The sequence below is a fragment of the Rhinoderma darwinii genome, chromosome 3, assembly GCF_050947455.1.
Source record: "Rhinoderma darwinii isolate aRhiDar2 chromosome 3, aRhiDar2.hap1, whole genome shotgun sequence".
In the NCBI taxonomy this organism is placed as follows: Eukaryota; Metazoa; Chordata; class Amphibia; order Anura; family Rhinodermatidae; genus Rhinoderma; species Rhinoderma darwinii.
The window spans coordinates 166,681,366-166,705,145 of NC_134689.1; the positions used below are offsets into that span (position 1 = coordinate 166,681,366).

The 23,780-nt window shown below is 41.2% G+C and overlaps 1 protein-coding gene across 2 annotated transcripts in view; it reads right to left on the minus strand.

Moving 5' to 3' along the window:
* Positions 1-23,780, minus strand: part of USP15 (ubiquitin specific peptidase 15) — a 112,848-nt gene that overhangs the window by 68,726 nt on the left and 20,342 nt on the right. Inside the window, exons 3-6 of one of the 2 annotated variants that reach the window (XM_075857007.1) lie at positions 19,108-19,250; positions 6,860-6,986; positions 5,451-5,596; positions 4,369-4,427 (exon numbers count right to left, since the gene is read on the minus strand). In XM_075857007.1, coding sequence (XP_075713122.1) covers positions 4,369-4,427; positions 5,451-5,596; positions 6,860-6,986; positions 19,108-19,250 — 475 coding nt within the window. The remainder of the gene's footprint in view (positions 1-4,368; positions 4,428-5,450; positions 5,597-6,859; positions 6,987-19,107; positions 19,251-23,780) is intronic. The other variant, XM_075857008.1, reaches the window with a different exon arrangement.

The window sequence follows — 23,780 nt, forward strand, 5'->3', positions numbered from 1 at the left end:
TTGGTGGAGGGCCTGAGGGTATGTCAGGTCTGGATTAGGGTGTACTTGTTTTTATTAATTTAGTCATCACAATCAGTCGTAAAGAAAAATAAAACACTAGGCCAGACACTGCTGAACAAATAATAATCCGAGGTACCCAAGTATACATCTTTCCAGCAAATATTCTGATTGAAAAGCTTCAACAATCAGCATTGAGATAGGGAAAACAAAAAAAAAATGATGGGGGGGTGGGGGTCAGTCATGATCAATGATAAATTGACCAATATACTCTGTAACACACAGACACAGAGTAAACATGTTCTGCATGGTTATCCTACTTCACTGCCCTTTCTTTCTAAACTACGATTCTTTTCAAGCTATTTTCTTCTCATTTCTGATATATAACCTTGTAAAAAAAAAAAAAAATGACAAACAGAAAATATTTTTCCTTTTCCTCTCCTCATTTAAAAAGTGTTGATTTTATTGAGTACAGGATAATTTACATGAAGACCTATTGTATTGCGGTTATAGCGTGTTCAGTTACATAGATAGAATTTTATTGATTACAAAACGTAAATGACGACGCATAACCTTGACATGGTGTCTAAAATCAATAAAAATGCGAAAACAAAATATACTATACAGTATCTTACATTTGCTGACTATATAGCAAATATTAAAAGGGCACATCCTATGATGCTAGTGGACGCGCCTCCCAGCCAGTGATGGGCATCATCGTAAAGACAACCCCTTTCCGTATTCTATATAAAAACACAAGGATGTTACAAAAGAAGACCCCCTTCCCCGATTTCAAACCGCTCTATTAGCCAGAGTGGAGACCCGCTAACAAAAAGCAGCTCTGGCGCATGCTGCCTGTGTATTTGTTTGAATGGCCAGCATTTAATACTACGTTTCCCCTATAGTGACTGCTGTAGGGAGATGTCCGGCTAGCCACTGATTCCCCTTTCAATAACCCATTCAGCTGATTGAAGTGGCGGCTTCAATCTGAAACGATTAATTAAAGGTAGACTTTACTTTAATGAAATATTTTTAGATCAATAGATTTGAAATAATTTTCAGGTGATATGGTCACTGTGCATAGGAACCCTTTTTTATTATTATTATTTTGTTACATAAAATGTATTATATGCATGCAGCTGAATACATAGTGTCATGGATAAAGTTGCACAATAATCTAGAAAAAAACTGGATAAAAAGTTGCAGTATAGGGAGTATTGGAAAAGTCCAAATTTAATATGTTAAAAACACACCACTCCAGGACACAGTGCTTACTTTCTGTTGTTGAAGTTGCTACAACTATTTGACAGTGATGGAGGAGAAATCTTTGGTAATGCTGAAAAATGTGGTGCACCTGGTGACCTTCAAAACATTAAGACAGTAAGGAAAACGGTGAACGATGGCAGAATTAGAAAACAAAAAATGCGAACCACACACAAACCCAATGATGTTTGTTTCTGTTCAGAAGAAGGTTAAGCTGGTGTTCCTTTCTGGATAAATTGTGGTCAGTGGTCTTACTATCAATACTAAAACAGTAGACTGTAATAGGACAGGCCTGATAACAGAAATACATACACACACATATATATATATATATATATATATATATACACACACATATACAAACACACACACAATTTTCTTATATGTATGAGGTTAAAATATTGTTCAATATATGCTAAAGCGGGATCTACAGGTGAATATTTCGGTAGGACAATGGAGTGAATGGTTGATGCGTGCAGCCCATTGTATCAACCATATCGAACAGTTAAAAAAAAAACACAATTAAGATGGTACCTATACCCTGATAGACTGGCATGTATATACCAAAGTTCTTTGAATGGAAGCAACGTGGGCAGGTAAGCTCATTAAGCCATGTGGGGTGGAATTGTCCAAAGGATGGGATCTTTTGAAGAGTGTTCTTTCAGGTAATATATCAGTGGTGGCGGGCAGTTAATATCACCAGATTCGACGTTAGCATTATTAAATTTTGGCCTGGCAGACTTACAGGTGAATGTCTGATGGGCTATTGCACAAATATTAACAGCAGCAAGACTCTACTGCAGCATTCTGGAAAACCACGCATTATCACCCAAATAATAGGCGTGTGCTCCAAGGTAAACATTCAGGCCCAGAATGAATTTGTGTTGTGTTTAACAGGGATATTAGATGGCAGACATAGATTAAATATTCCTTTGCTACAAGTTTGAAGCTAATGCAAAAGATGAAAATGTATGGAATGGCTAAAATTAAGTAGTAGACTTTGTGCGGTGAGGTAAGGGGAGAGACAACCTGCGCTGTTAATCTTGATGCTACTCTAGAATTTCTGTAAAGGCAGATGAAACTTGTTATTTTGTTAAAGTAGATAAACCTTAAAGGCTATGTACACCTTTGAAAACAATTGTTTTTAATGAGAGTGTTTAGAGCAACTTTGTAATTACTTTTTTATGATAAATTATTTTTACTTTTTGAGATACAGCGGCTTTATATCCTGTATACAGAGAAGCTGTATCTTGCGTTGAAACCTGTATCTGTCAGGTCAGCGGGACTGACTAGTTCAGTGACAGTGGGTCCAGCATGTCTCGGACACGCAGGATCCACCGGTTATCAATCACATCTTAGTTTAATCATCCAAATATCCACCTAGGCCTGCCTAAGGCTACGTGCACACGTAAAATTTGATGCAGAAAATCTGCATCAAAACTCCAGATTAACACCGGTAATTCCGCAAGTAAAATCTGCACTTAATATTGCGTTTTTAGATGTGTATTTTGCATTTTGATGCAGAAACAGGTGCAGATTGTATGCAGTGTATTTTAATGTGTTTTTTTTTTAGCAAACTTGTCAGATACAATTCTAAGAAGGAAACGCTAGATAGATTGACATGCTGCAGATTTTAAAAATCCACACCATAGGTCAATTTATGTGCGAAAAAATTCTGCAACGTGTAGATGAGATTACTTGGGGTATCGTTTACTTTGCTGGTACTGTATTATGATGCAGATTTGCCGCAGGGAAATCTGCGCAGCCAATCCGCGCGTAATCCGCATTGTGCGCATGTGGCTTAATTCACCTGAAATGCAAATATCGGGCATTCGTTATACAAAATACACACATCAACAGTGGTGAATGAGTGTAGCTATTAATGTGATAGGTGGGTGCAGATGTTTTATGACGGATTTAGAATATTTCCAATGTTTATGTTCTGGATTTCCTGCCACCATTGATCCAAAAGGGCAGCAGACATGGGTGCCCATTGTTATTTATTGTTGAACTTTAGCCATTCGTCTTTGTGCTGCACTTGGGCTTTAAAGGGGTTTTCAAGCCAGTAAAAATTGATGGTCCTCAGGATGGCCTATCCCCATCAAGCGCTGCATCCCCTTCATTTTTACTTGCTCACTGTGAATCTTCGACATGCATTTAGTGGCGATTCACAGGTATTGCAGCCATTGAAGTGAATAGGAGAAAAGGCTGCAATACCTGTGAATCAACGCTAAATGCTTGTAGAAGATTCACAGTGAGCAAGAAGAAATGAAGGGGGTGCAGCGCTCGTACAAGCGCTGCAACCCCTTTAAAAACAGCTGATCGGCGGGATTCCTGGGATTTGGACCTCGACCCATCAGCTAAGGATAGGCCATCGATCTTTACTGGCTGGAAAACCCCTTTAAGAAAGGTATTTCAATAGACACACAGAATGTGAACATAAGCCTGTTCACAGATGATTTGCTAGTGTTATTAGAACATAGGGATCAAGATACGACAGGTAATAAGGAAAAAAATGCTAATGCTTAAATGTGGATTGTTATTGTGGCTGCTTATCTTGAGTTATCCTATTCTTTTTATAACATTATAAATCCTCTCCATCCGTTGAATCCCTTGCAGACACCTATTGAAAACGTTGGTGACCAAAACGGGAGGGAGGCTTTATTTTCTCTTTAAGCGTACTCCTAACAAATTATTGAATTTCATACTGATCTCTTTTTGAAGTCATAAGTGTCCTGTGGAGATCCGTATTTTTGTTAATGACTCATTCACTACATTTGGTCAGATCGATTAATTTGGAACAATAGACAAAGTTGAACAATATGGAAAATATCACCAAACGGTGGTGTGAAACAAAAATCAATGCAAATACCTAAAATGTCTTGTATTAAAGAAAATAATGAAAACTATAGCACAATAGGAGTAGAAAATATCTCAGTAAATTGGTTTTAACTACAGAAGGGAACACCTTACACAATATTTTGACGTGTACCATCACCTTAGAAAAGTAAGTGCATTGTAGTCTGCATATATACAGATAAAGATATTGAAAGAGATGGAAAAAAAACAACAAAAATATAAAACAAAACACACACAACAACAACTTACTTCGGCATTGAACCTCTTGGCCACTGACCATCTTGGTTTCTTTGTTCTATTACTAGCATCTGTGCAAAATGTAGAAGCAGTAACAATATTAAAAACATGTTAAATTCGTAAAACTAATTTAGGAGGTTGTTTTGTCTTAACTCTTAATAGGAGAATAATCATGGGGAACCAAATTTTTTTTACAACTTGCTTGTCTGCTTTGGACAATAACTTTTTGTTGGGCCCCCCAACAATAAGCTTTCTTTAACCTCAAAGCCCCAATGCAGGGGTAATTAAGTACCGTAATATAAAGTTTGCATCAAAGCCCATGCACTGTTCTTGCAATGCACCAGTGTGCCAGGCCCTTAAAGGGGTTGTCTTATCAGAGACAACCCCTTTCTGTTTGCAACGGCTCCTGGAAAACAGCTGCAGGGTAATTGTAGTATTACATGACAGCAATTTAGATGAATGGCTGTACACGTAACGCATGGACGGCTCGAGTCTGCCAGCATGGGAGCCGCTCTCACAGAGCAGTTTTCCATTCTGGCTCAAAGATTGGAGTCCCCCCTCTATGACGTCCATATGCTCTAATAGGGCATATGGACAGGGGATATGGACAGGGGATGTCTTCAGTAGACAGCCCCATTATTGAGACATGATTTAGTACTTTACGGCCGCAACTCCCCCGAAAATCCACGGGAGAATTGTGGCCTCATTCAATCCCATGGGCCCACGCACACGTCCGTAGTTTCCACGGTCCATGCATGGCCCAGGAGACTCAACCACAGAAAGAACGGACATGTCTTATTACATGTTCTACAGTCCGTGTTCTGCGGTCCAGGCTCATAGAAAATAATGGACGCGGCCATGTGCACGGCCTGCGATTTGCGGGTGGCTCGCGGATGACACTCAGCGGCTGGCCGACCCGAAAATCACGGCCGTGCACATGGCTACGGTCGGGTGCATGAGGCCTAAGGTCAACTGCTTCAGAAATTTTTTATTCCCACTAATATACAAGTGTGAATTCATTTCCCTTTAATTACAAACAGAATATTATCCACAATATCAGAATATATGCCAGTGTTTTCAGGTCTGTACTTTACCTGTCCCTGGTACAAGCCAGCATCCTGTATAGTGCTTTCAGGTTTATTTAGAGGTTCAAATGTATTGCTCATATATTTGTTCCACAGTCTGGTCTCTTTTTCATCTGGAATATTAAAGATTTTTCTCATCTCCTTCTCAATCATGTCTAAAATGTTGGAACAAAACAAAACAAAAAAACTATTTAAAATGAGCCAAATAACTTGTTCTCTATTTTCTTTGTCATCTGCAAATATGAAGACAACTAAATTTTGTAAATGACCATTATCTCTAGATTATTAATAATACAATTATATATTGGAAACTATCTAAGCCTGTCCTAAATTGAGACTCATACAACGGAGATACTGTATATGATTAGCGGAATCTATTAGGCCCCATGCACTCGACAGTATTTTCATCTATCACGAAATACTGTCCGTAAAAACGGATCCGTAGGCATCCGTATTTCATCCGTATATATGGTAGGGTGTCCGTAAATACGGTCTGTATATACGACGGACCCGTACAAAATGAGGGAGGTTGCAAATGTCATCAACATGTTGCATAGCAACGTTTCCGTATGTATGGATGGTTTACGGATGCACATCATTAGCCATCTGTATTTACGGAAGCTCCCATAGACTTCTACGGGAGAGTCCTTGCCGTAATTACTGACAAGAACAGGACAGGTTCTATCATTTTTTCAGCACGGACACCCATCACTAAAAATACTAAAAGGTGTCCGTGGCTAATACAAATGAATGGGTCCGTAATTACGGTCAGTAATTAACTGATGAAAAATACTGTCGTGTGCATGGGGCCTTAGACTGTACTCGATGAGTGCACGCAATAGCGTGAACACAAGGCGCTAATTTTACGTGAGTTTTTCAGCAGGCACGTAGGAAATGCCATAGCTACCGCTTAGTCGATCATAGGCTGCCAACTTATTGCAGTGGCAAAAAATAACTTTTTTTGTTGCCCCAAGTATACCTTTTATAGGATGTGTTCTACTATTTATCTTAACCACGGTTACCAATCACTTGTTAGGTTCTCTGTCCACGCTTGTAAATTGACACTTAAGCTAAATAAATAAATAAATGTCATGTAAAGTAGGCTATTCTTGTAATTTGGAAACATTTTAGCAGACCAGAAAATAATGCTATCCTCGCTCCAGCAAAAATGCTAACGGAATGTATCCATACACCCAGCAAGCAGCTGCAGTGAATGTGGCTGATACATGCAGAATTCCACAAAATCAAGGATATCTGCATGTGTCACGGACAAACTACAACTCTTTGCATGTTCTAACAGCATGCTGGGAGCAGTAGTTTTGCAACAGCTGGGAAACCACGAAATAAAACAATACATAAATTACGAAAATGCAAACTGTCAAATATAGTCTGGTGAAAAACAAAAAAAAAGGCCATACCTATTGTGTCCGCTTTACTAAATCTTCTTGTTACCACATTGTTCATATTGCCATTCTCGCATAGCTTTAATTCAGTAAGGTAAACTTCGACTTTGCAGTGCTTTACAAACATACCCTGTTCAACAACCTGGAAACGTAAACCCACAGCAAATGTCAGTATAGGGATTTACAAGTCCAATGGTACTAAGCGGAAAATTAATGTTTTATATATTAAATCTTATACCACCACGTAAAACCAACAACACTATAAAGGTTATGTGAATCCACCGAAGAATCATACAACCATATACAAAAGAAAAAGCCAAAGAAGGAAAAAGGGTCACGAACATGTAATTGAACAAATACAAAAAAATCCTTTATTAATGTTACTTAAACATATACAATGAGACAGAACAAGACAGGAGAAAATAACCCTCGCAGGGTAAAAAATTGAATCAGAACGCTGAAGCAGCGGAGCAACCAGATGGTAAACCGGTCACAGGATCGCCCAAAATGCATTAAAAGTATGACACGTTTGCACAGATTGGTATAAACATATAGATCGGTATGAGTACATTGAAAAATATCTGCCCCATGTATAAAGGAGTGCTTCAAAGCGTACCACACATCCATGGATTAATAATGTTGTTATTTACCCCAATATAATACCACCTTTTTATGCCTTTATATACTTCACAAAGCTTACATACATCCCAACATTATAAGTTGAAATTTAAGAAAAACATCAAACAAAACTACCAAGCAAAATCTGCACTTCAAAAGTCAAATGGCAGTCGTTTAGAGTCTGTCAGTGTGCCCAAACAGCTGTTCATGAAAACACATGGGGTATTACCGCACTTGAGAAAACTTGCTTAACTATATTAGGGGTGTGTGTCTCCATTGGCACAACATATTTAGCACTGAAATGGAATATCTGTGGAAAAATGGCAATTTTCAATCTGCAACATCCATTGAGCACAATGTCTGGAAAACACCTGTGAGGGCAAAATGCGCAATACATCCCTAGATGACTGCCTTGAGGGGTGTAGTTTTTATAATGGGGTCGCTTGTTTGGGATTTCTTTTAATACTTCACCTTCGCATTTCTGGGTAATGCTGTGAAAATTAACAAATTAGGCCTCAAATGCGCATGGTACTCTTCCACTCCTGAGCCCGGTTGTACATCCAGGCAAAAGATTAGAGCCACATGTAGGGTCCTTCTAAAATCAGAAAACACTGCATAATAATAAGAAAGCTGTCTTTTCACAGTGGTACAAGCTGGGCACCACATATTGGACACTGAAATGGAATACATATGGAAAAGTTGCCATTTTCACTGCAAAACACCTGTGGGGTCATAATTCTCACTACACCTCGATAAGAATTTCTTGAGGGATGAAGCTTCCAAAATGGGGTCGCTTCTCTAGATTTCCACTGTACTGGTACCTCAGGGAAATGTAACATGGCGTCCGAAAACTATTCTAGTAAAATCTGCACTCAAAAAAACGAATTGCGCACCTTTCCTTTTGAGCCCTGCCGTGTTTTCAGAGAGCAGTTTACAACCAAATATGGGGTATTGCCTTACTCGAGAGAAGTTGCATGACAAATGTTGGAGTGCTTTTTCTACTATAGGGCTTGACAAAATTAAAAGTCTGAGCTAAAACTACAGCTTATTAGGAAAAATTTCAGTTTTTACAGGCCATTTCTAAAAAATGTTGTGGAAACAACTGTGGGGTCAAAGCACTCACTTTACCCTAAATGGGGGTCACTTTGAGGTTTCCACTGTACTCGTACCTACCTCATGGGCTCTGCAAATGCGACATGGCACCCAAAAACGAATCCATGCTATGTGCCCAAAGAGCATTTTACGACCACATGTGGTAATGCCATGCTCAGGAGAAATTGCCTAACAATTTTCTGGGTGTTTTTTCTCATGAACTCCTTGTGGAAATTAAACATTTTGAGCTAAAACTACATATATTATTGGAGAAATATTTCTATGAAACACCTGTATAGTCAAAATGCTCATTACACCCTTAGATAAAATTCCTTGAAGGGTAGAGTTTCCAAAATAAGGTATTTTTCAGGGTGTTATTTTTTATGTTTTGGCATCTCAAGGCCTCTTCAAACAAGAAACATCCTAATAAAAAGGAGGCTCTAAAATCCCCAAGGTGCTCCTGCATCTCTAAGGCCTGGTTTTAGTCAAGTAGCACACTAGGGCACATGGAACCTTTCTTAAAACTCCAGAATCAGAGTAATAAATATTGAATTATGTTTTTCTTTTAACACTTGATGTGTTACTGAAATAAATGCATTACAATTGAATATATGCAAAAATATATACACTCCTCAACATTGAAATTGCAACACCAAGAAGAAAAAGTTTCGGAATTATGGAATTTAAAGGATTGATAGACAAGTTAATAATAAAAAAATGATTAAAAAAAAATGGAAACAAAAATACTCCAAAAAAAATTTATTTATTCAGTATTGAGCATGAGCGCCACGCACAAATACACGCCTTGGCAAGATATCAATGAGGTTATTGATGGTTGTCTGAGGAATGTTATGCCACACTGAATGCTCTTGGGCACGCAAATCATCAAAATTGGCTGCTGACCTCTCCCTTTGCAGTTGCCAACCAATGAAGTCCCAGATGTGCTCGATGGGAGACAAGTCCGGAGACGCTGGCCATGGTAGCACGTTTAGGCCACGTGGGATGCTCACAGTAGCACAAGCAATATGCGACCTGGAATTGTCCTGTTGAAAAACGGCTTCTGGAAAACTTTGGATAAATGGCCGTACGACTGGTTCCATGACCAAATCAATGTAACGCCGAGCTGTTAGTGTACCTGAAATTAAGACTAGAGGGGTCCGGCTACCGTACATTATGCCACACCACTCCATAATTCCAGGAGTAGGACCGGTGTGACCAGTGGCGGATCCCCATAGGTCCGTTATGGGCGGCCGCCCTGGGATCCGAGGCTCCCGGGGGGCCCATGGCTGCCCAAAGACCACATCCCAGTTTTGTCATCTTGTACAGAGAATCGCTGCAAAATTCAGCATGTTTTGTGATGCAGGCGACACGATGACATAATTGCACCGCTTGCATCGCTCCACTGGACGCAGTCTGGTCTGAAGAGACCAGGCCTGCATCGTCGAAGACGACTGCGCTGGAACAGGGACTGGTAAGGGGGTGGTGCAATCTACAGGGGGCTGGTGTGAGGCGCTATCTACAGGGAGGGTGTGGCGCCATCTACAGTGGGCACTTTGCTTTGCAGTATTTGATACAATTATATTCAGGGGCGCAGTGCATGGTTAATATTATATTTAGGGGCACAGTTTGTGGCACCATGAGAATTTTATCTTCGTTTATAGGTGTGGAAATGTTGGAAAAGTGAGGAGCCAAAGACATCGGAGTGGCAAATTCTGAAATAACGTTGTCGTTAGGTCTCGACCGGATGGAGAAGGAAAGAGGAAAGAAAACTACTAGAATCTGAGAAGATGAAACCTGAGTCTCTGGATTTATAGAGAATCAGTCACCTCTCCTGGCATGCTTATTATAGGAAATCCATGTATTCCACATAATGTCTTTAAGCAGTAAAAGACTGATATACAAATGGGTGTTACCATTCCCCTTGTCCGGAGGATATGTCCCTGCACAGTGTGATACGGTCAGCGATGGATGGGGACCATCAATATGTAGGATCACACCCGCTTGAATAGGGGAATCGTAACACGCATTTGTTAGTGCTTGCACAAAAAGGTAGTATTAACAATTTTTATGGCGCTGCAGTGCGGCGTTGGAGAAGGGGGGGCCAAAGTTTTGGTAACAGCCCAGGGCCTATGGTCTACTTAGTCCGCCACTGGATGTGACGTTCCCTTGTGAAGGCCTATACATGGCGTTGCCCACATGGTCTCCGGCTTTGATTGCGACAAAAGCGGGACTAATTGCTGAAGAGGATAGACCTCCATTCAAGCCTCCATTCAAGCCTCCATTCAAGCCTCCATTGCCATCTTGCTGTGCACCATGATAGCCTTTGAGAGCAGTGAAGTGTGGTGGACAATAGAACACCTGTAGCTGGATGTCTGGCTCGTAGCCCAATGCCTTCTGATTGTTTTTGTCGACACTGGTTTCCGCCCTAGGCTTGAGATGTGATGTCCAATTTCACTTGCAGTACAGAATAGATCACTACGCGCCATTATGCCAATTAGACGATCCGTCCGTGCAGAGGTTCACATCCGCGCACATCTTGCTGTCACTCACATTCGTTGTTGTTCTCCAAACCTCTGGGACACAATGTTAAACAGTGCTAACATTTCAACCTAGGCGTGTAGCCATCTGCCGGTGATAAACAAGGGTCCCTCAGTTCGAGGATTCTGTCCCTCTCAGTTTGCGACAAGTGACGATAACTGGCACATCAGCGAACATGAGGCATCTCCCGATTATCCCACACCACTTGATTTTTGAGGTTTCATGCGGCTAAAAAAAATTAATTTGCTTCCATTTTGGCTTTTATGCCCCTCCTACTTGCCACAGGTTGGAGCTAGGTGCTTGAAATTTTGATCATTTGCAGATCCCAGCCACACCAGCTACTTCCCCGATTTGCATAACGTTAAGGCTTGTCGTTCTTGCAAGTCTTCAGACCCTTTGACTTTTTTTTCACATTTTGTTATATTGCATTCTGCACTTAATACCACATCATGACAAAGTGAAAACATAATCTTAGAAATTTTTGCAAATTTATTAAAAATTGAAAACTAAAATTCTGAATCGACATTAGTATTCAGACACTTTGCTACGACACTTGAAATTTAGCTCTGGGGGCCTCCGATGGTAAATTCTTTGGATTGGACATGATTTGGAAAGACACACCACTGTCTATATAAGGTCTCACAGCTGACAACGCATATCAGAGAAAAAACGATGCCAGGAGGAGGAAATAACTGCATGTAGAGCTCAGAGACATGATTGTGTGGAGGCACAGATCTGGAGAAGTGTAGGAAAAAATTTCTGTTGTACTGAAAGTTCCCAAGAGCATAGTGGCCTCCATAATTCTTAAATGGAATAAGTTTGGAACAACTAGGATTCTTCCTAGAGCTGGCCACCCCACCAAACTAAGTAATCGGGGAAGAAGGGCCTTGGTAAAAGGTGACCAAGTACCCAATGGTCACTGACTGAGCTGCAGAGATTCTGTGTGCAGATTGAAGAAACTTCCAGAAGGTCAACCATCACTGCAGCACTCCACCATTCTGGGCTTTATGGCAGAGTGGTCAGAAAGTAGCGAAATGAAGGCGAGTGTGAATGAGACATTAGAGGGTGAAGATTGTGAGGAGGTTGAAACCTTGTGGGTGGAATTACAAAGGGAGGTAAACACTGAAAAAATTACTTTTGGGGTAATCTATAGACCCCCCAATATAACTGAGATGGAAGGTCTGCTATATAAACAGATGGGGCGGGCTGCACAGGCGGGTACCGTAGTGATAATGGAAAATTTTAATTACCGGGATATTAATTGGTGTCATGGTTCGGCTTCAACTGCAAAGGGGAGACATTTCCTCAACCTGTTGCAGGAAAATTTTATGGGCCAGTTTGTGGAAGACCCGACTAGAGGTGATGCTCTGTTGGATCTGGTCATTTCTAATAATGCAAAGCTTGTTGGGAATGTCAATGTTCGTGAAAACCTCGGTAATAGTGATCATAATATAGTTACATTTTACCTATACTGTAAAAAACAAACACAGGCTGGGAGGGCAAAAACACTTAATTTTAAGAAGGTCAATTTCCCCAGGATGAGGGCTGCAATTCAGGATATGGACTCGGAAGAACTAATGTTAAATAATGGTACAAATGATAAAAATGGGAGATTTTCAAATCTACTTTGGACAATTATACTGCAAAATGTATTCCTATAGGTAACAAGTATAAACGACTAAAATTAAGCCTCAGATGGCTTACACCTTCTGTAAAAAGGGCAATACATGACAAAAAAAAGGGCATTTGAAAAATACAAATCTGAGGGTACAGCTGTAGCCTTTATAAAATCTAAATAACTTAATAAAATTTGTAAAAAGGTAATAAAATCAGCAAAAATACAAAATGAAAGGCAGGTGGCCAAGGATAGTAAAACAAATCCCCAAAAATTCTTCAAGCATATAAATGAAAAAAAGCCAAGGTCTGAACATGTAGGACCCCTAGATAGTGGTAATGGGGAGTTGGTCACAGGGGATCAAGAGAAGGCAGAGTTACTAAATGGGTTCTTCCGCTCTGTATATACAACAGAAGAAAGAACAGCTGTTGTAGCCGCTGCCAGTGCTGTTAATATATCAGTTGATATACTGAATTGGATGAATGTAGATATGGTGCAAGCTAAATAAAATAAAATAAACGTACATAAGGCCCCGGGACCAGATGGGTTACACCCTAGAGTTCTTAAAGAGCTTCGTTCAGTTATTTCTGTTCCCCTCTTGATAATATTTAGAACTTCTCTCGAGACTGGTATAGTGCCAAGGGACTGGTGCAGGGCAAATGTGGGGCCTATTTTCAAAAAGGGCTCTAGGGTTTCGCCGGGTAATTATAGATCAGTAAGCTGAACATCAATTGTGGGGAAAATGTTTGAGGGGCTATTGAGGGACTATATACAGAATTATGTGACAATAAATAGTATTATAAGTTACAGCCAGCATGGTTTTACTAAGGACAGAAGCTGTCAAACCAACCTGATTTGTTTTTATGAAGAGGTGAGCAGAAGCCTAGATAGAGGGGCCGCTGTGGATATAGTGTTTTTGGACTTTGCAAAGGCATTTGACACTGTCCCCCATAGATGTCTAATGGGTAAATTAAGGACTATAGGATTAGAAAGCATAGTTTGTAATTGGATTGAGAATTGGCTGAAGGACCGTATCCAGAGAGTTGTGGTCAATGATTCATACTCTGAATGGTCCCCGGTTATAAGTGGTGTACCCCAGGGTTCAGTGCTGGGACCACTATTATTCAACTTATTTATTAATGATATTGAGGATGGGATTAATAGCACTATTTCTATTTTTGTAGATGACACCAAGCTATGTAATATAGTTCAGTCTATGGAAGATGTTCGTGAATTGCAAGCGAATTTAAACAAACTGAGTGTTTGGGAGTCCACTTGGCAAATGAAGTTTAATGTAGATAAATGTAAAGTTATGCATGTGGGTACCAACAATCTGCATGCATCATATGTCCTAGGGGGAGCTACACTGGCGGATTCACTTGTTGAGAAGGATCTGGGTGTACTTGTAAATCATAAACTAAATAACAGCATGCAATGTCAATCAGCTGCTTCAAGGGCCAACAAGATATTGTCGTGTATTAAAAGAGGCATGGACTCGCGGGACAGGGATGTAATATTGCCACTTTACAAAGCATTAGTGAGGCCTCATCTAGAATATGCAGTTCAGTTCTGGGTTCCAGTTCATAGAAAGGATGCCCTGGAGTTGGAAAAAATACAAAGAAGAGCAACAAAGCTAATAAGGGGCATGGAGAATCTAAGTTATGAGGAAAGATTAAAATAATTAAACCTATTTAGCCTTGAAAAAAGACGACTAAGGGGGGACATGATTAACTTATATAAATATATTAATGGCACATACAAAGAATATGGTCAAATCCTGTTCCTTGTAAAACCCCCTCAAAAAACAAGGGGGCACTCCCTCCGTCTGGAGAAAAAAAGGTTCAAGCTGCAGAGGCGACAAGGCTTCTTTACTGTGAGAACTGTGAATCTATGGAATAGCCTACCGCAGGAGCTGGTCACAGCAGGGACAGTAGATGGCTTTAAAAAAGGCTTAGATAATTTCCTAGAAGAAAAAAATATTAGCTCCTATGTGTAGAAATGTTTTACTTCCCCTTTCCCATCCCTTGGTTGAACTTGATGGACATGTGTCTTTTTTCAACCATACAAACTATGTAACCTGCCCAATACCATCCCTACAGAGAAGCATGGTGGTGGCAGCATCATGCTGTGGGGGTGTTTCTCAGCAACTGGGACAGGGAGACTGGTCAGGGTTGAGGGAAAGATGAATGGAGAAAAGTACAGAGATATTCTTAATGAAAACCTGATCCTTTTACTTGTAACATATTTAAAAAGTGTGTAAAACAAATGACACACCAGGACAAGACTGTTTACAAAAAAATCTTCCTTATAGTACAGGAGATATAGTGCTCAATGCAAAAAAAAGTCAATTCAATATTGGTGATATCATCATTTCTTTGCAGAGTTAAAGAAAAATGCTCCAAATTGTTGCAAAAACATGTGAGTGATCTATTTCCCAGGAGGATATATATAAAACTCTGTGGGGTAATGACCCCTCCTACCCGTTCCGTAGTGTGTTAAAGTCCTGTTCCGTTCTTATGGCTGGGGACTGGGTAGCCTCACTTGTTTCTTTTATATGATTTTAGGCAATCAATCATTATTTTCTCCCGACGCGTTTCCTTATGGCCAGAATTCCTCAGGGGAGATAAGGCCAGATAACCTCCTTGACAGGGGGCACAAATGAAGTTGGAGCTGTATTGAAGTTTCAATCTTCTGCAGTGGCAGAGATTCATCAGAGCACTTGTTTCCTCGTGCTGGAGTAAACGCTGGTTCCGGCGAGGACGTCACACGCCGGAACCAGCGTTTACTCCAGCACGAGGAAACAAGTGCTCTGATGAATCTCTGCCACTGCAGAAGATTGAAACTTCAATACAGCTCCAACTTCATTTGTGCCCCCTGTCAAGGAGGTTATCTGGCCTTATCTCCCCTGAGGAATTCTGGCCATAAGGAAACGCGTCGGGAGAAAATAATGATTGATTGCCTAAAATCATATAAAAGAAACAAGTGAGGCTACCCAGTCCCCAGCCATAAGAACGGAACAGGACTTTAACACACTACGGAACGGGTAGGAGGGGTCATTACCCCACAGAGTTTTATATATATCCTCCTGGGAAATAGATCACTCACATGTTTTTGCAACAATTTGGAGCATTTTTCTTTAACTCTGCAAAGAAATGATGATATCACCAATATTGAATTGACTTTTTTTTGCATTGAGCACTATATCTCCTGTACTATAAGGAAGATTTTTTTGTAAACAGTCTTGTCCTGGTGTGTCATTTGTTTTACACACTTTTTAAATATGTTACAAGTAAAAGTTACATTTTAAACGAAACTCTAGTCCTATTCCAGTGATTCAATTATTAATTATTGTAGAGTATACAAAATATCAAGTCCTGCGGTGGAAGGCTTCAAATATACCACTAACACCTTACACTGAAAACCTGATCCAGAGCATTCTGGACCTCAGACTGGGCCGAAGGCTCACCTTTCAACAAGACAATAACCCCAAGCACACAGCCAAGACAACATAGGAGTGCCTTAGGGACAACTCTGTGAATGTCCTTGAGTGGCCCAGCCAGAGCCATGACTTGAACCCAATCGAACATCTCTTGTGATACCCGAAAATGGCTGTCCACCGACCTCCCCATCAACCTGACAGAGCTTGAAAGGATATGAGAAGAATAGCAAAAAAATCCCCAAATCCAGGTGTGCAGACCTTGTGGCCTCATACCCAAGAAGACTGGAGGTTGTTATTGCTGCCAAAAGGTGATTTAAAGAGGCTCTGTCACCAGATTTTGCAACCCCTATCTGCTATTGCAGCAGATAGGCGTTGCAATGTAGATTACAGTAACGTTTTTATTTTTAAAAAACGAGCATTTTTGGCCAAGTTATGACCATTTTCATATTTATGCAAATGAGGCTTGCAAAAGTACAACTGGGCGTGTTGAAAAGTAAAAGTACAACTGGGCGTGTATTATGTGCGTACATCGGGGCGTGTTTACTACTTTTACTAGCTGGGCGTTGTGTATAGAAGTGTCATCCACTTCTCTTCACAACGCCCAGCTTCTGGCAGTGCAGACACAGCCGTGTTCTCCAGAGATCACGCTGTGACGTCACTCACAGGTCCTGCATCGTGTCGGCACCAGAGGCTACAGATGATTCTGCAGCAGCATCGGCGTTTGCAGGTAAGTCGATGTAGCTACTTACCTGCAAATGCTGATGCTGCTGCAGAATCAACTGTAGCCTCTGGTGCCGAAACGATGCAGGACCTGTGAGTGACGTCACAGATCTGCACTGCCAGAAGCTGGGCGTTGTGAAGAGAAGTGGATGACACTTCTATACACAACGCCCAGCTAGTAAAAGTAGTAAACACGCCCCGATGTACGCACATAATACACGCCCAGTTGTACTTTTACTTTTCAACACGCCCAGTTGTACTTTTGCAAGCCTCATTTGCATAAATACGAAAATGGTCATAACTTGGCCAAAAATGCTCGTTTTTTAAAAATAAAAACGTTACTGTAATCTACATTGCAGCGCCTATCTGCTGCAATAGCAGATAGGGGCTGCAAAATCTGGTGACAGAGCCTCTTTAACTAAGTACTGAGCAAAGGAAAAAGAAGAAAAAGAGTCTTCCAACTTCTTCCAAGCTTGAAAATGCCTTCATTGAGAAGGTGAAACTTTGCAGACTATGGTGATCACTCTGGTGATTAAAACAACTTTATTTTTGAGTGCTGCTTCACTGCTCTTTTTTTGATTCTGTATCGTATGAGGAGAGGTCACTCCTTTTTGAAGCCTAGCACCAGACTTTTCTTTTTTTTTCTTTGGGGCTTTTTGCCATTACAAACACTAAAGAGTAAATATATCGACCAAAATCTACCAGTGTGTTACAAAAAAACACAATCACTTGGATAGGTAAAAGCATTCCAAAGTTATTACCACATATAGGGACACATCAGATTTGAAAAATGGGGCTACGTCCAAAATAGACCACGTCCTTAAAGTGTAGCTAAACGTTTGAAAAAATTCTGACATGTCACAGTGACATGTCAGAAGTTTGGATTGGTGCGGGTCCGAGCACTGAGACCCCCACCTATCGCTAGAAAAAGCAGCTGAAGCGGTCGTGTGCGCTTCGTGTCTGTTCGGCTGTTTCCGAAAATAAATGTATCTGTGTACGGACTCAATAGAAAGTCTATGAGCCCGTACTCCGATACATCGGCTTTCTAGAAAAAGCCGAACAGACACGAAGCGGCTGAGCGCTCACACGAGCACTTCAGCTGCTTCATTCTAGAGATTGGTGGGGGTCTCAGTGCTCAGACCCACAACAATCCACTACGACATGTCAGAAGTTTGTCAAACGCTTAGCTACACTTTAGCATAAGAACTTTACTTAAACAATATGTCTGATGACACGTTGCTGTTAAATATGTTTAAGAATTTATTTTAATTTTATTTTCCATGTCATTATTTATATTAAAAAATAACCTTAAAATCTTGACGTTTTCACTCTGGCCACGAGCCTCACAATTTGCTGACACTTCCTGTTCTGTAGAGATCACTTCTCAGCAGTCATCTTATTATCATCACAGACAGAATTACAATAAATGGTAGCACATATACAGTATATAGATCACACAGAATCCATTGACAATTGGTAGCTCAGCGAAGCTAGCTGCCCCAATAATCATGTACAGAAAATTGAATAAAAAAATAAATAAATATACAATCCAAAAATAAATAAAGATTAGAAAAAAAGATTATGTTTCATTATCTGGTTTTAGTTAGGAAAAAAAAATTATAGATGACATTCCCTTTAAAAGGTTAAAGGAACACCCTAGGCAAAAGTAATACACTTATCTTTAAAGGATAAATAAAACTTCTGCCATATCATAGTGACATGTCAGATGTTTTGATCGGTGGGGGTCCGAGCACTGGGACCCCCACCGATCGCTAAAACGAAATGGCAGAAGCAATCGGGTAAGCGCTGAGCTGTGTGGTTCTGATCGGCTTTCGGAGGAAAGCAGAGGTAACGGTGTACGGACTCTATGGAAAGTCTATGAGCCTGTACACCGCCTTTTTTTGGAAAGCCGAGCAGTTGAACAGAAACTAAGCAGCTCTGTGCTCACCGGAGCCCTTCTTCCGCTTAGTTTTAGTGGTTGGTGGGGGGACTCAGTGCTCAGATCCGCACCGATCAAAACTTCTGACATGTCACTACGACATGTCAGAAGTTTTCTGAAAGTTTAGTTACCCTTTAAGGTTCTTTGAATCCCTGCACTACCCATTTAGACCCTGCACTAGGCATAACATCGTGCATCTATTTTAACTGGAGCTTTCCATTAATCATTTGGAATCTTGCTAAAAGGATTTTATGATCTGGAATAAGATAATATGAAATATATGCCCAAATGTAATACTGTACCTTGCGAGCTATGGGTTCCTGATTCTCCATAACGGTGTACCAGCTAACAAGCTTGTTCCAGCCTTCGGTAGGCAACAGAATGTAATCAAGTTCATCAATAAGATGCTCCTTGAGAGACTGTGTATCAGTTTCTGTGAAAGAGACTGTCAGTATTTAAACATGAGAAACCAAACCAGTAAGACATTTACAGTTTAACAAATTGTTGTATGTTGGATTTCAGTACTTTTTTAACCATAACATCATCATCCCCTTTAAAGATTTGCAAAGTATTATTTTGTATATTATTATATTTGATTATTATTATATATGGCAATGACTTGGCTCGGAAACTAATCGAAGGCATCCTGCTTGCTTATTTGAATAGATTTAATTTAGTTTGTAAATAGAGAATACTATAAAGTCTGGTACTAAGGCTACTTTCACACGTGAAAAAAAAAAAAGGCCATTAAAAATGGATCAACTGTCAGTATTTCATGGCCGTTTTGCATCGGAGTGTCTCTTTAATATTCATCCATTTCCAGGCCGTCTATCCGATTTTAAGGGTCGTTTACCATCGGTTTTTCATGGCCTTTAAAAAAAAAACGGATGGATTTAATTTGTCAGGATTTTGTTTGTCCCAACTGACAGAAAACACCAGTACCCACTGTAGATCGTGCCCACATACATAGTGCCATAGTGCCCATGTAGATAGCACCAGTGTCTCCTGAAGATAGTACCCAAGTAGAAAGTGCCACACCCCCTGTAGATAGCGCTACACACACAATCCACCCTGTAGATAGCTCCACACACACATCCCGCCCTGTAGATAGCGTCCCACACACACACACACATCCCGCCCTGTAGATAGCGCCCCACACACACACATCCCGCTCTGTAGATAGCGCCCCACACACACACATCCCGCTCTGTAGATAGCGCCCCACACACACACATCCCACCCTGTAGATAGCGCCCCACACACACATCCCACCCTGTAGATAGCGCCCCACATACACACACACATCCCACCCTGTAGATAGCGCCCCACACACACACATCCCACCCTGTAGATAGCGCCCCACACACATACACATCCCACCCTGTAGATAGCGCCCCACACACACACATCCCACCCTGTAGATAGCGCCCCACACACATACACATCCCACCCTGTAGATAGCGCCCCACACACACACACATCCCACCCTGTAGATAGCGCCCCACACACACACACACACACACACAGTAGATAGCGCCATTGGGGCTCCGTCTAGGTGCGTCATCCCCAGCAAGAGCATCGCCACGCTCTGGCCGGGGATTCCGATCGAGGAGAAGCCCCTGACGTCAATTTCCATATATGGACAGTGACGTCAGAGGTTCCATCTAAGAGCTCCATCTCAGAGTGGAATCCCTGGCCAGAACTTCGGCAATGCTCTGGCCAGGGATTCCGCTCTAGGAGTAACCCCTGAAGTCACTATACACTCTCAGTCACTCTCCAGGAGCGGAATCCCAGGCCATAGCGTCGGCAACTCTCTGGCCGGGGTTTCTGCTCCAGGAGGAGCCCCTTTCGTCATTGTCCATATATGGATAGTGACGCCAGGGGCTCCTCCAGGAGTGGAATCCCCGGGCAGAGTTGTAGCGAAATTTTGGCCCGACACATATGGACAGTGACGTCAATGGCTTCCCCGGGATCAGCACTTAAAGTAGCGCTGTGCCCGGGGAGTCCTCTTGTGAGGGCCGGGATCAGGTTTTTAACGACCATCACAAGGATTGATTCCTGAAAAACTGATCCATTGAGTTCTATAGGGGCTGTCGGGCCGTGAAATTGGCCAAAAATAGGACATGTCCTATTTTTTGACGGCCAGTATTCATGGCCCATTAAAAAAATGGCTGCGTAAATACAGTCACAGAACTACGTACATTGTTCTGAAAACAGCCATTTTTCCGTTGTGTGACTGAAGCATAAATCAGATCATTTAATTAATTGAAGTCAGCTGCTTAGGATCAACCTCAAGCTGATGCGGATGTTTCATGTAGGGTGATGCATAAAGCAGATTTAGGTTCCCATAGCTGGCTGTGCACACAAAATCACAACATTTTGAAAGGGGTTTCCTGGAATTAAAGGGTTATTCGCATCTGGTTTGGCTCCACTGTTTTTCCCTGCACATCCGACCATCTGCTGTGCAGGGAACTGCAGCACATCTTCATTCCCCTGCACAGACAGAGTGCTGCAGCCTCTACATTTTCAGGATCAGTGGGGGTCCCAGAGGAACCCCACCGATCAGAACATGATGGCACATCTTAATATTAGATTACCTAATGAGGTGGTAAAACTCCTTCAAGGACCACAAGAAGTGCACTTAGGGACAATATATTTATCTTATCGCTCCAAAAAGAATTGTGCAATTTTTTTGAATTTCTTTTTTTCAGTTTCATTAATTCCTTGTTATGAATTGAAAGCAATACTCAGGTGAGATAAATACAAGACTCATTCATTATGTGCAGGATTTGTTTTCTTTTTAGTGTACTAAGAAAGGTTGCTATATAGATTACTTTGACCTAAAGCGAAGTGATTCATGATGAGACAACCATGGGAATAAATATCCGTATACATAGCTAATTGTATTCAATTTATACAAAAGGAGGATATTTCGTAAAAAAAAACAAAAAAAAAACAACCCCTAAAGCACAATGCATTCATAGAACGCATCCTATGAAGTAAAACACACACAAAATTACATGGTAAAACACAGGAACAAGGTTTTATGGAATAGCATGATAAAATCTAGCATCTAATGACTATGCTCATCAAATCTGTTGTATCATGGTCATTACATGTTCTACGGTTTTATAGAGCGGTTTATAAGCTGGAGTGTATACCACCCTTTTCCTTTACAAGAAAAATGGGCTAACCGAGAAGAAACACCCTCACGATCAGTGGGCGGAGTAAATTTTATAGCGATTCTCCAAGCCATTCCATACGAAGGCTCATTTGACTAAATTTATGTTTGTCAGGTACCTGCCAATGGTTTTTTTTTTTTTTTCCCACTGGTGGTTTAGTAGTCTGCTTATTTATCATTTTGCCCTCGCTGTAATATAAATCACCCCTCAATGCACTGCCTTCCTGGTGGGATGAAGAGGCAGAGCTGCAGTGGCGAGAAAGAAAGAAGCAGACTGAACCAATCATGAGACAGGGGGTGTGTCTCAGACTACCTCAGACTCCCTGTAGGCAATGTGGCTAAGCTCTTCTAATGGAGCAAAGCCAAAAAGCAGCAAGCACTATGGAAAATTATTATCAGCTAAGCATCATCTATAGTCCGCTTACTACTGGACAGACGCTTTATTATACAAGATCAAAGTGAGATGTCTTGAGTACAGGTCCTCATGAATATAGGCTAAAGAAAAAGTGTAAATGTTGCCAAAAGCAACCAATGGGATTTTAGAATTCATTATTCCAAAGAAAAGTTTAAATTTAACAGGTTCCCGACCGCTGGCCGTAAATATACGGCCAGCGGTCAGGGTCTCTAAAGTCCGGCGTATAGTATATATACGGCCGCACTTCAGAGACTGTGCACGCGGGATCGCGTGCACACAGCTCTATGCCCTGGCTGTTGCTAACAGCCATGGGCACTGGGCAGAATGTCAGGGGTCAATCTTTTGGCCCCTGAACATGTGATCGCTGTGACAACCAATCACAGCGATCACATGCATTTCTGCATAGAAAACAGTGTGCACGCGATCGCGTGCACACAGCCCTGTGCCCTCGCTGTTACCAACAGCTCTGGGCACTGGGCAGAGTATCAGGGACCAATCTGATGGTCCCTGAACATGTGGTCGCTGTGACAACCAATCACAGCGATCACATGCATTCCTGCTTATAAAACAGTGTGCACGCGATCGCGTGCACACAGCCCTGTGCCCACGCTGTTACCAACAGCTCTGGGCACTGGGCAGAGTATCAGGGACCAATCTGATGGTCCCTGAACATGTGATCGCTGTGAAAACCTATCACAGCGACCACATTTGTTTTATTTTGACTTTTCTGGCAGTAAATCTCCTGCCTCTTTTCTTCTCCTCAAACATTGTTTCAGTTTGAGGAGAAGAAGAGACTCGGGAGAATTGCTGCCAGAAGATTACAGTTACAGTTACACAAAAAATACAGTTACACTCTAAAACATTCTCTGTATAGATAGATTTCTATCTATCTATACAATCTATCTATCCATCTATCTTTTTTTCTATCTATCTATCTACCTTTCTTTCTTTTATTCTATTAGAATAGGCAGGTAGGGAGTATATAATTATATATATATCCACATATATATAATATATATAGCAATAGCGGTTTATTTTTTTGTTAGCGGTAGTGTAGATATATATAGCAGTTAGTTTGTGTGTTTTATAAAAAAAAAAAAAAAAAAAAATTTGTTTAGTTAGTGTTAGTGTTAGTTACGTTATGGCGAGGAAGTTGTTTAGCGCCGAGGAGGCATACGCCATGCTGTGGTCTGAGTCGGAGACCGCATCAGAGATGGCGTCCGAGATGGAACCTGTTTTAGGTAGTGACGATGACAGCGTCACTTCAGGTTCATCTTCAGGGGACGTTGTCCCTGATGCAGTCGAAACTGCAGAACATGAAAGCGCAGGGCCAAGTAGCGCTGTAGCACGGGACAGCCTGGTCCCTCCAGTCCAGGCTC